Source organism: Pseudochaenichthys georgianus, chromosome 8 (genome assembly GCF_902827115.2).
Source record: "Pseudochaenichthys georgianus chromosome 8, fPseGeo1.2, whole genome shotgun sequence".
Taxonomy (NCBI): Eukaryota; Metazoa; Chordata; class Actinopteri; order Perciformes; family Channichthyidae; genus Pseudochaenichthys; species Pseudochaenichthys georgianus.
The window spans coordinates 18,764,977-18,778,204 of NC_047510.2; the positions used below are offsets into that span (position 1 = coordinate 18,764,977).

The 13,228-nt window shown below is 44.8% G+C and overlaps 1 protein-coding gene across 2 annotated transcripts in view; it reads right to left on the reverse strand.

Moving 5' to 3' along the window:
• Positions 1-13,228, reverse strand: part of pde4a (phosphodiesterase 4A, cAMP-specific) — a 42,328-nt gene that overhangs the window by 4,524 nt on the left and 24,576 nt on the right. The window contains exons 1-11 of one of the 2 annotated variants that reach the window (XM_034088741.2): positions 11,663-12,562; positions 10,061-10,246; positions 9,402-9,438; positions 9,190-9,260; positions 8,276-8,325; positions 6,857-6,969; positions 1,894-1,987; positions 1,628-1,791; positions 574-672; positions 323-487; positions 98-197 (exon numbers count right to left, since the gene is read on the reverse strand). In XM_034088741.2, coding sequence (XP_033944632.2) covers positions 98-197; positions 323-487; positions 574-672; positions 1,628-1,791; positions 1,894-1,987; positions 6,857-6,969; positions 8,276-8,325; positions 9,190-9,260; positions 9,402-9,438; positions 10,061-10,246; positions 11,663-11,856 — 1,273 coding nt within the window. In that variant the 5' untranslated portion in view covers positions 11,857-12,562. Of the gene's footprint in view, positions 1-97; positions 198-322; positions 488-573; positions 673-1,627; positions 1,792-1,893; positions 1,988-6,856; positions 6,970-8,275; positions 8,326-9,189; positions 9,261-9,401; positions 9,439-10,060; positions 10,247-11,662; positions 12,563-13,228 lie in introns of those variants that run through there. The other variant, XM_034088740.2, reaches the window with a different exon arrangement.

The following is a 13,228-nucleotide window of genomic DNA, read 5'->3' on the forward strand; positions in this document are numbered from 1 at the left end:
GCAAAAACAGCTTTTTGTTTGTTATTTTCATCATCATGTTGTTTTCTATTCTTTCTTTCTGAATTGAAATGTTTAAATGTGCGTCATTTCGACTCACTTGTGTTTATGAGGAATTGGTTGGACACTCCTGGATGGTCCACATCGTGGATGGCAGCCGCAAATAACGCAGCTAGTATCTCTAGATCAGTGAACACAGCCTGTCAGAGAGAAATAAGAGAACAAAATCATTTGTAAACTGTTGTTAACACTTTACCTTTTACTATTTTATCCTTTGAGGGCTTGGTACTTGTGCATGTGAAGTTAGATGTGTAGAGGTATTTACATCTAGAGCCGGCGTGGATAGTAGTACATGAGTAGACTGAGTGACATCTGCAGCGTGGAGGCTGTTGTGGTAGGCCACGTTGGCATGGTAGTGGTCCTCCAGGGTCATCACATAGGTGACAAACGTATCCACGGGGATCCGAAAGGTATTTAGCAGATCTCTTTCCTACAGCCACATGGTCACAGTTAAGTCAGGCTACATGACATACTGTATAACCCATTGTTAGTGAAAGCTCTTTCCCCGTCTCTCACCTGGAAGATGGAAAACATTATGCAGCTGAGGGGTCTGTTATTAGAGAACTCCGCCACACGAAAGATATTAAGGCCCCACATGTTTAAGTCAGTCAGCTCCTGAAGGCATAACAGGAAACATTAACACATGTCACTCCAACAATCATACTTCAGTTGTTTGGTCTTCATACGGCTGAACACATTTAATATAAAAACACAATATGGATTTGTGAAATATCCAAATCACAGGAGGCAACATAGTTGTTAAAGGAAGAAGATATGTAAACATATCATTTAGAGTTAAGTCTTGTGGTTTTCCTCCCTAATTCTTTAGTTAGATTAAAATGATGTTGTTTGAAACATGCAGCATGCACCATTTTCTTTGTGTTATATTGTGGATCTTGCCAAATGAGTTATTAGTTTCTCTTCCTAAGTAAATATTTGTCTATAATATTTCTCTAATCCAAGACCAATGTCAACAGGATGTTTACAGGTGATGTCTAACATTATGATAACAGTGTCTGTTTACATAATCGGGTATTCCGATGGTCAAAGAAAGCTAGTCAAATATGTCCTGAACTACGTGTGTGCATAGCCGAATTAATTTAAGCTGTAGAACATGTAGAGATGATAGACAGGAAATACAAGTCAGGATTTTGGATATCTATGTAGTTGATGTTATCTACTCTGTGGGTTTACTCTGTCTAGGCAATCATTTGCCAGCTGTTTTTCCATTTAGTTCAGTTCAGATCTGTTTTGTCCCAAATTAGGGTTTTCTTTTGCGTCAAGAGTCAAGACAGCAATAAACCTAAATATTAAACAAAATCAAAACTGGGGATCCAACTGTTTCAGTCCAGATACCTAAAATCTTTCAAATCAGCAGAAGTTATTCTACATCTTTGTTGAATACTCAATTCTAACCTGTGTTTACAGGTTTAAGCAATAACATGTATTGTATAGGCTTATGTAAATAGTATATAAACATAACATTGAATTGATCTCAGCTTGTTGAGTCGGTGTTGGCCTTGATGGGTGCATTCTTAATAACAACACAGTAAGGTGAGGATGTATTTACCCTGTCTAACGCATCCTCGTGTTCAGTCTTCACGCCAAACCGAGGCATGGTGGAGTTTGAAAGGCTTGAACTGTGCGTGAGCTTCTTCACACCGCTGATGTGACACATGGGCTTCTCCCTCTCCCTTAAAGTCGGGGATGGGATCTCCACGTCGTTCTGCTTATCTGGGGAGGGGGGGGGGGGCAAGAGTCAGGTCAGCCAGGAGGGAGACAACACTATAAGGGACTGTAAAGGTTGATCACAGATGACTGGCAGGTGTGCTTTACCTAGAAAGGTAGTGGAGATGTATTCTGACACCTGGTTCCCTGAGCGACTCATCTCTGACAAATGGGACAGCTCCCGGTTCAACATCCTCTTGAACTAAGGAAGGACAGACAGACACAGGAAGTGAGCGACTTGACTTACAAAGAAACAGAAAGTAAAGCAATATTATTATTATTGTACATCCAATTCCAATTATTACTTACACATCACAACAAAACGTACTTTGGGTCAAACGTGAGACGAATAAATGATCACCCTGACTCTGGTTTTATTAACTAGTGTGAGAAAAGCAATGATGAATCATGCCTCCATACTGGTCTATGCCCCTAAATGTAGTGTGCGTTCATTTTGAAATGTGTTTAAATGCTGCAGTATTGTGGCATTGTTATACATATTCTTCTCCCTACGTTCATGAACAACTAGTCTGCAGTTCCTTGCAGTACAGACACAAATGTGATTAAGCGAATTCATTATCCCTGCAGTCAAAAAGCACAGCATGCTCTCTCAGATTTGATTTATTGTATTTCTAAAGGGATAAAGGTGGCGTTGGAAGGCTTCACAGAGAATCTGTTGCACAAGCCATGTGAAGGCGACAATACGATTCGGACAAGACCCCTTTCAGTATGTCTCCTGCCGACTGATCTTTCACACATAACAATCTCCATGGCAACCAGAGCGGTTGCCGTGGAAACTGCCTCCTCACAGTCCGTCCTTCAGCTTGATGTGAGAGCGGTGGCTGCTTGGGTGACAATCTGAGGGAGTAGGCAGGTGTCTCTGACCTTTACCAAGGTCAACCCTCCCCTCCTCTGCCATCCTCCTCTCTTCATCTCCCTGTTACTTATATCTGCTCCTCCTTCCCTATCACCGTAAACAACACCCCACCACCCCTCAAGCCCCAAAATCCTCCCCTGCCTCAGGCTCCACTTTTGCCTTCCTGCCATTTCACACACTTCATGCATTTCCCTCCATCTTTAACTCTTTCAATAATCTTTTTTTCCCATTATTTCCCATCCCATTCAGCCTTGCACCAGTTACAAGGCCAAGCAGGTAGGTGCTCGAACAGCAAATCGTAGACGCAGTCAGGCAGAATCAGTCACCAGGAGCCAGGAGAGGAAGACAAGCCCCGTGGCACACTTCGGCAGCAGGCTCAGCCCAAACCTCCTCCTCTCTCAGTGCTCTCTCGTTCTTTCCTTCCCTAATGCTGTAACGCTGAGTCATAGCTGCCAACCAACAATTCCACGGTGCCAGTCCGAGTGCCAGGACAAACAACACTCTTCCTCTGACACTGACTAATGTGAACGCTGCACAGACATGACCACACATACACACACATGCATACACCTGCATATGGGACCCAGGAGGGCTTTATTCATTGTAACGGCCTACGATCATGAATAACAATAGCCAAATGACACACATGCTTAAGGGTCTGAACTACTACATCTACAAGTGATCGGTTGAGACTGCAAAAATAAAAGCAGAGAAAAAGCGTGCATATCTTTGTGTTCCCAATGTTTTTCAGGAAAAACTTATCACAAAAGCCAGACTTTGTTTTGCTAACACCATACCATTTCTCAAGCCAACTTGACATATCGAAGCCAACTGACACAATGTCTAGCTTTATACATTTGATATAACTCAATCCGAAGACAATAGGCATTGTTTTGAGGCCAGCCTCAGGGTAGCAGGAGAGAGACACAGAGAGAAGTGGGACGCAGGTGTAGAGGAGGGAAATGGACATTATGTGACACTGCAAAATACCTGCAGTAAAAACGGCTAGACTACTACACAAAGTCCCAAAGCTATTTCCGAGATTTTAAGCAGCTCGGTGAAATCTCAAAAGGAGAGAAATGCAGACCATGTATAGAAGGATGAAGTATGAGTTTGATATTGTCTTTTTGTTTACAGTGCTGCTGCTAGATGTAATCAGCTCTGTGCCTTTTTCCCTGTTCCCTTTCAATGGATTCATGCATAACTTATGTACAGGAACACACTGCCTAACAGTTTCCCACAAAGCCACTGTCAGACCCACAACCCTTCACCACATACATTCAGTTCATAATTAGCAAGTCCCAATGTAGCACCATTATAAACGAACAACACCATTGCTGTTGGATACAAAACAAAGACAAATAAGAACATGGAGAAGGCAAACAGAAGAGTTGTTAAGGCATGTTTAGATGTAAAACTTGGGCATGAATCCAAGATGGCCACTGCTAAGCCTTGTTTGCCCTCTGCAAGCCTTCCAACCCTACCTGGTCCCACCAACCGATGAGCCAGGGCCTGGAGCAGGTTTCACAGAACAGGTCGACTAGGGGCGTCCTGCGCTCCGCCGCCGTCCCATTCCCCTCCAGAACCCCTCCAGCTGCACCCAGGTCCAGCTCTGCCCCTGCCCTCCCCTGCAGGGGGCTGTAGCTGGAGGAGCGGGGCAGCCTGTAGCCCCCTGGTACAGGTGAGGGGCAAGGGGATGGCGCCGGGTCAATGGCCTCTACCACACCCATGTTGAGGGTCACGGGGGGTTTGGGCCGATGGCACAGGCAGGAGGTGCGGTAGTGGAGCGGCGCGGGGGCGCTGTGTGTGCCCCAGTGGCATGAGGGCGTCGGCAGGGTGTGTGAGGAGAGGCCACAGCTGGTCAAGCCGGGACACTCCAGAGTGACGGCTGCCCCGAGTGGGGGGACGAAGGAGCAGGGGGGAAGGGGGTGACAGTAGGGGTAGCTGGTGCAGACTGGCCTTGCCTACATGCAGCACCCCAAAGCAGGCCCCCCAGTCAGTCCAGAGTCGGGCTCCAGCCTCAATGTGGTCCGAAGATGAGGGTCCCCCTGATGGGCAGACCAGGAGCCCCCTGGATCCGGCTGCTGTGGAGACTACATCTCATCCCATTTGCTGAGCAGACTGACCCAAATCTAAAGTCACTGCAAGGTAGAGGTGGATGGGAGCCGAAAGAGGGAAGATGGAGGGAAACGAGAAAAGAGAGGGAGCGAGGGACCGTCTGAAGGGCACAGAGAGGAGCCGAGGGTGGAGAGGATGTGAGAGAGATGTAAACGAAACAATGGTGTTGCGAGGGCAGAGCTGCTTGACAAACAGTAATACAAAATTCAGATGATGGAGGTGAGAGGGACGGAGTGACGATGGCGGTAGGACAGAAAGGTGACCATAGTCTCAGATGATGGAGGTAAAGGGAGCTTGGATGACCACGGGAACATAGGGGGGAAGGAAGAAGGGAGACACATATGACATTAGCAAGAGCAAAACAAGAATGGAAAGGATGAGAGAGAGACAGAGAGAGAGGGATGCAGGCAGGCCTGTAGCAGACAGTCAGGCTCAAGAATCACAGTAGGGCTCTGGTCTGGAGAAACAGGCTCCCTCTCCCTGCATCGACTGCCCCTCCCCCACGGTACGGATCCAGAGGCCCGGCCCAGTCCTACCGGAGCATCAACCTGCAGCCTGTGCCGTCTCACACTGATCCCAGCAACACACAGTCAGTCAGTCCACAGTCAGACAGTCTGCCTCCTGATAGCTCCGTATCCCAGTCCCCTGCTCCGAGTCAATCCATGCCTCAGCTGGCCAAAAAGCCAGAGGTCTAATCCTGCCGCTTAAGGCTGCCGTGCCTCCTCCAATGCTTTGCCTCTTGCGCCATTTCCGTGGATGCTGTAGACAGCTCTCGCAAGCTAATCAGGCAGTGTGGCTGCAGGCGCATGCATGTGTGCGTGTGTGTGTGTGTGTGTGTGTGTGTGTGTGTGTGTGTGTGTGTGTGTGTGTGTGTGTGTGTGTGTGTGTGTGTGTGTGTGTGTGTGTGTGTGTGTGTGTGTGTGTGTGTGTGTGTGTGTGTGTGTGTGTGTGTGTGTGTGTGTGTGTGTGTGTGTGTGTGTGTGTGTGTGTGTGTGTGCGTCTGTGCTTGCTTCTGCTCTCAGCCTGAGTGCGCATGTGCGACAAGACAGCATGTACGTCTGTTGAAAATATGTGTGTGTGCAAGGGTGTGAATAAGAGTGAGAGACTGAGTGGGAATATTCATGTGTACCTCCATGTTGGCACAGTGTGGAGGATTGCTGTAGCTTAGCTGCGGCTGTGAAAAGGCAGCGACATATTCACAGAGACTCTAATCACCCCAGGAGATTTCTCTGCACACATTGTTTGTGCACACACATGAATGATGTCCTTTCAACCCATCTCCTGTCATCTCTCCCTTTGTCCTTTAATCAAAAGCGTGACTGATTAAAAAAGGGAGTATTGTCATTCAAATGGATGTGCAACATTGAAAGAATATCTAGAATAAAACAAACAACGTACATGATGCTGTCTCTTTAAGACAGAACACTATTAAAGGAGCATCACCTCCATTTCATTGGTTGTTGCCCAAACCACATGGCTTGTGGTCAGAGTGGCAAGCCAATGACTAAAAGGGAAGGGCAGACCCTGCTGCTGTTCTATAGCAACCAAGGTTACAGCAGAGACATCAGCATCAGGACCCTCTCCCCCTCCCTGTCATGTCCTCCATACCCACAGTCCTTACTCCCTCTCTCTCTCCATCCTCGAAGCCCCCACAATTACAAATGCAGGCGTGTAGATGCCATAATGCAAATGCAATACAACCTGTCTGCATCACTTGCAGTTGTCACCACAAATGCTCATGTAGACATCATCAGCGTTTAGTCTAACATGGATGATATTCATTACAATTACAACCACAGGATTGCACATAAACCAAAGATACTTAATAACAAAGAATTACTGCTTGTATTGAACAACTGTGGCATCTCTAGCAGAAAATGATTTACCATTTATTTAAATTGTTAACCTTGGTGGATCTGTGTTATATGTATTTATGTGTAGAGTGGAACCTGATCCACATGAAGTGTTGAACTGTACCCTTTAACCATGAAATACACAGTGTATAGGTCATTTATGAACAAGCGTAGCTCCACACTGAGTTAGCGTAGAGGTGTTAGTGTGTGGACAGCTGTGCACCTTATTGGAGGCCATCTCGCTGACGGAGCGGTGAGTCTGAATGGTCTCCAGCTGGTCCAGACACCAGTCCAGTTCCTCCAGAGTCTCCCGAGCCATCTGCTGGTATGTCTCATCTGAGGACGAACACACAAAGACACACACAGACATTGAACAAACTAGCAGTAGAGAAAGGGCACAGAAAGTGGCATAAAAACTTGACGCCCTGAGAGAATACATTCTATTTTAAATGAGCTGTGACTGTAAAGGTCCAGCAACCCAGAAAGGTTGTAAACAATAAGAGTTGACCAATGTCCACCTTGTCTGCAAATAATAGTGTTTACATGGCTGTTCAACAATACAACTCAAAAGGAAATGTGCTTCTACTCATTGATTGATAACACAACATGCGAATCAAAGTCACGTGTGTCATGCCGTCACTTTGCTTCTTTTTGTTCAATATATTAAATTATATTCAGCTGAATAACACAACATCTTTTTTTGTATTAACACGTAAATGAACCTCTAACATTGACAGCTCTAATTTGACATATTTCTATTGAATTCCCTGACAATTAATACATCTAAGTTATTTTTTGTTTCCTGATTGTTGTTGTAAACATTCTTTTATATTTGTAATATTAATCAACACAGTTGGCATTAAATCATGATTAGTATCAGATGGAAAATGTATTGACATGTTATTTTTATGCTTTTATGAGTGTGTGTGTGTGTGTGTGTGTGTGTGTGTGTGTGTGTGTGTGTGTGTGTGTGTGTGTGTGTGTGTGTGTGTGTGTGTGTGTGTGTGTGTGTGTGTGTGTGTGTGTGTGTGTGTGTGTGTGTGTGTGTGTGTGTGTGTGTGTGTGTGTGTGTGTGTGTGTGTGTGTGTAAAAGGTGCTATAATAATTAAACATATTATTATTATTATTATTGTTTGTTTGTTTGTAGCCTTTATTTAACCAGGTGAAAGCCCCTTAAGATCAAATGATCTCTTTTTCAAGGGTGACCTGCAGGACATTAGTTACACATGTAACATAAAAACAACAGAATTGTATTATTATTATTATTATTATTATTATAATTATTATGTACAGTTCAGATAAAAGGTTCTGTAGAGTGAAAAATAAGCTTTGCAAAAATGTCCTTTGAGTAAAAAAAGATTAAACTCTCTAAACATCAGCTTTATTTTTTATAATTCTTTCAACTTTAGCAACATATGTTGAGTAATTTAATATCTGTCCAGTGTGATAAAATGTATGCAGTATACTTTTATTTAAGAACATACTCAATACTGATACCACATAATGTTTTGTGCTGCTCTGCAATCATTCCCATTACTGATGATGCATTCAGGGAGTGTGGGAGCGAGAGTGTGTCCTTACAGCTCTGTGAGGGGACTGTTGGACTTTTTGCACTAAGAGTTTTAATTAGCTGACAACCTACCAGAGAGTGTAGCTTGGGGAACAGTGGGCTGGCTTGTCACTGGTGACCTCCTGTGGACAAACACATCATTACATGAGAGGCAGAAGCACACTGCTGCCCCCTGCTGGGCTTCAACACACTTTCAGCATTACAGAAGGAAGCAACAAAAGGCATGGCTCACAGAGGCGATATAAATATATTAATGTATGTTATTCATTTATGTGTGTCTCAAAAGAGACAAATGGGGCTGTAATAATAATAATCATTATATTTATTATAGGGCTTTATCAATGACTCTCAAAGCGCTTTACAAATACACATTACACATACAGATCATACATACAGCTGTGCTTTCTAGATCCTTGAATATTGAATTCAACTGCAATGTGTGATTTATTTGTAGTGCTTAAAGAGGCCATTGTTTCACTTCAAATATTAAAATATCCCAAAATAGTCAAAGACAATGCCTGAGCCCTGTTCTCCTTTCAAGTAGCCTTTTTGGTTTCATAATTGTGTAGTAAGTGAGGCTGAATAATTATAGATGCTGATAACTCTGTGGTGCATTGGTTTATATATATCATATTGACGTGGAGATAAAAGGCTGCCAAGTCGAGCTCCTTCTATCTGCTGAATAACAAAGGAGAATCATTTTAGTGTTACTGACTATCTCTATCGTCTAGGTAGAGTCAGGGACATACATCTGAGGCGTGCTGCACTCAGTGTTCAGCCAGCAAGTTGGAGAGATGCCAAATAATGCAGATCATATTTTCCTTGAGCACAGCCGGATAATCATAAACTGTTTAATCATGATGGCAAAAGTGTTTCCCCTCGGGAGCGAGGAGAAGGAGACATAAGCAAACACACACTGCAAACTAAGCAGGCAGTCGTGACGAGTGTAAGTGGGGGGAAGGAGTGTTTCACAGCGTGATACTGACTTGTTAGTGGTTGTTGTGAGATTGGCGAGGATGGTGAAGTTGCTTCTTACAGTTCGTAGGCTGGCCAACACCTGGGGGATGGATGGACAGCGTAGGAAGGAAAGAAGGAGGAGGGAGGAAACAGGAGGGAGGGCAAGTTCACTGCACCAATTAGCCACCTCTTCTAGTCATTTACGGCAATTAAACATGTCAGATCAGGTGCACAAACATACCTGAGCGAAAGGGGTGACGATCATGTCTTCGGCGTGCCTGCAGGACAGAATATGCAAAGAAAGAGCTAAATGAGCGGACTGGATGTGAGGTGTTTGGTGCTGAAGCACTCGGTATCAAGTGTTTATCTGAGAGGCTGCATCTGTGAGCTGCGTGTTTACAAATACCTATGCAGATCTAAACACAGACACAGTCCTAAGATAAGCTAATGGAAGAGTTTGGGTGTGTTAAACTCACTGGAGGACAAGCCAGGAAGATGGAGAACAACAGTTACTGTTAAGGGGATTCATCAGGATTTCATTAGCATAATGATTGCATAATTACAATCATAACCACTGCTGTGTTGATTGGGATGATGTGCACTTACTCTGTGTGTGTGTGTGTGTGTGTGTGTGTGTGTGTGTGTGTGTGTGTGTGTGTGTGTGTGTGTGTGTGTGTGTGTGTGTGTGTGTGTGTGTGTGTGTGTGTGTGTGTGTGTGTGTGTGTGTGTGTGTGTGTGGTGTGTGTGTGTGTGTGTGTGTGAGTGTGTGTGTGTGTGTGTGTGTGTGTGTGTGTGTGTGTGTGTGTGTGTGTGTGTGTGTGTGTGTGTGTGTGTGTGTGTGTGTGTGTGTGTGTGTGTGTGTTTAAATTGCATCTGCCAGGATGATGGCTTCATGCTTACCCCTCACTGTTGATGGAGGAGTTTCGTGACATGGTTTTCGGCGACGTGTCGAAGTCTGAGTCTGAGCGGTACAGGAAGGACTCCCTGCGCTGGCTCTGGGGGAAAGAAGGGTGGAGCACCAACCCAGGACTCGCCTGCGAATCCATGGGACTGCGTCCTGGAGAGGGACCATTCTCTGAATCGAAGCTGAAGGGTTAGAGAGGACAGGCAGAACATCGGTTTTACTTCTGCTGCATTTAATGAAGGTGTTTGTTTTGCCTCTGCTTATCTCATCTCACGGCGACAACCCGATAAGCCTAAACACCCAAACATTAGCCACAGAGTGCAGCCTGCTCGAGGGTTTGTAGTTTCTTAGAGAGGAAGTTAATGAAAGAGAGTTGTGACAGCAGCATGATGTGCCACTGGATTGGCAGGCTGCCACCGGGCTGCCCTAGAGTTACACTCTACTGACAAGTCATATTGTAGAGCAGGTCGTGTTTTAGTGAGTAAAATGAGCCATATCAACCGAAGCGTCTCTCTGTGCCAAAGCTGTCTGTCTAAAGGTGAGCTTGATTGAGACAAAACGCTGACAGTATTAGGGACACTTCCATAAATGAAGACTGCTTATAAGGGAACATGACAAAAACAGACAAGGTGGAGAGTAAATATACCCAACCAAAATATATTCTGCCAGCACATTGCTGAGTAATGCGAAACCCAGTACACAAGGCTGAGAGAAGTGGATCAATTCAAAGACGAGTTTAGCCAAAGGAGACACGGCAACACGCGTCTCTGGTTACACTCATCTTATTTTCAGCCCTACTTTTTTGTGAAAAGCAAGAAGATTGATTTTGCAGCTAAGACATTAAGTCAGTATTGATCGGATGGGGTTTTAGAGTTTGGTGTCATGTTACAATAAAATGATGTACAATTTGTTTGTGAAAAGTATATTGATACAAAATCTACAAGACTTCAGTTATACTTCAGATGTAAAAATCATATGAATCTATTATTGTGACTTTCAGGCTGCAGTAGTAGGTGTTGGGATGGCGAGGACAGATGGGGAGCAGGTTTTTAGTGTTGCTGCCGCATCTATTTTTAATGTAGGATCACTTTTATCTCCACATTTCCCCACTTCGCCTAAACTTATCAAACTTTTGGTGTCAACACACTTTTGAACGGTTTTCAATTTGACTTCCTAAATTAAGTGTGATATTTTTAGAATTTACTTCTAAATTGGCCAATTAGGAGCCACTCCTATCCCCAGAAGGCATTGTAAATATGGTTACAGATCAAATGATCATTTAACAACTTTCCCCGGTAATGAAAAACACATCCGAACTGTCTGCCAGGGGGACCCTCCGCTGCCGCACACGCTAATCCTCCTTCTTATTTTCCTCTGAAAACGTTGGGAGTAATTATTAGACTCCAGTTTCTCAATGTAGCTTTCCCCAAAAATCGAATCCATCTAGAGTGTGTACATGGAATAATTTACTGTGAGATATTGCATTACAGACACGTTGCACACATACTGCCTAAGCCTTGGTAATACAAACATAAATGAGAAAAGTTTCTTTATCAATAGAAGATATGTTAGTGAGGACAAATCAGATGCTTGGATACCTGCTCAAACACAGAGATAAGCGTCCACGCTCCTGAATACTGCGGTTCAGTTTCAAACGTCGAAACAGAGCCGAGCCTCCGTTTCCTCGCCACTGATCGACCGGTGACACCGGGGAGGTGAGGGGGGCTGCGTGAGGAGGACCCTCAGGACTCTCCCTCAATGTCAGCTGTTGTGTCAGCCTCCTCTGACTCATCGCTGCTCTCTGGCCCTGGTGTAGCCCACCAGTTAAAGAAAACTCCCCCGGCCTCCACTTAAAACCGGCTGTCTCGCTCTGTTTGGCTGTCTGCCTCCCACGCAGTCCCCCTTTATCCACTTTTTAGTCGTCAACTCACGTCTCAGACAGACAGAACCGCAGCACCTGCAAACTGTGCTCAGTCCTGAGTAAGATTTAATAAAAGGCCTGATCCTCCCTTTAGTCCTGTTTCCTCATGCCGGAGGAGTCATATCCCGGCTGTGATCCTCAGGCCCCGGCTGCTTAAACTCCAGTTCCCCCTTCTCACACCCTCAGTTTGCTCCGTGGATTAATGCAGGTCTCCTTAATCCTCGCCTGTGCACGTTTGTCTTTTGGTTGGTTGTTTCCTCAGACTCCCAGAACGGAGCTCTTCTGATATTTCCCCCTCTCAGCTCTGTTCACTGCTGCTGCTGGGACCAGTCTGCCCAAACTGGACCTCTGTCCACATCTGGACTCGGTTCTGCTGTCTCACATTCACGTTAAGACAACCAAGACTGCAAACACATCTGTGGTGACCTCTGTTAATATTGAGGCAACTTAAAAAATTAGCCAACTTGTTGCCCTTCAAGTTGTATCTCTTTTTATCTCGTCCCCCCGCCTCACCAGCGCTAGCATGTGCTCTGACAGTGCTTATCTCGCTGCTCGCAGTTCCTCTGCAGCAACAGGAAGGCTGATCAGTATAAGTAACACCAGGCGCCAGAGTAGAGCAACACACAATTTGAAGAGAAGGTAGAAAACATCCCAGAGAGAGGAGGAGAGAAGAGAGAGAAGTCAGGGTTGACTCATGCCCCTGTGTAAATGTTTACATATTCTACTTTACAGCGTGCAAGGTTTGCACCCAAAACATTTCCTATGTTGACATCAACAGCTCTTTCCTTGGCCTTTAGATGTGAGCAGACACAGCAATGCCTTAACGTTGTGCATGAGCAACAATTAGACCATGAAAAAGCTTTCAAACAAGGTGCGTTAGGTCAACCACAACTAATGCAGTGATGACATGGGAGATAGCAATGTTAGACAGCCTCAAGCATGAGTTTTCCTTCTTTACACTGACATGGTTTCTCAACTCAATGAGGCTCAATATGCAGAAATATTTGACTGCAGTCAGTGTTAGTAAATACTCTGGTTTTTAGGATTGCTGGCAGCTTGTGAGAAGTTATTATGATGAGGTTGTGTATTACTTGTGTATCCAAAGGCATTGATTAACAGCTTTTGTTAAGAAGTACATTAACCCCTCAACTGCAGAAATGGTGTGTGGCAAGTGTGGCAATTTCCTTTAAAGAGAGAACTGAAGAAGTGGTGAGCATGTGGTGAGCACACAAACACATTTCTC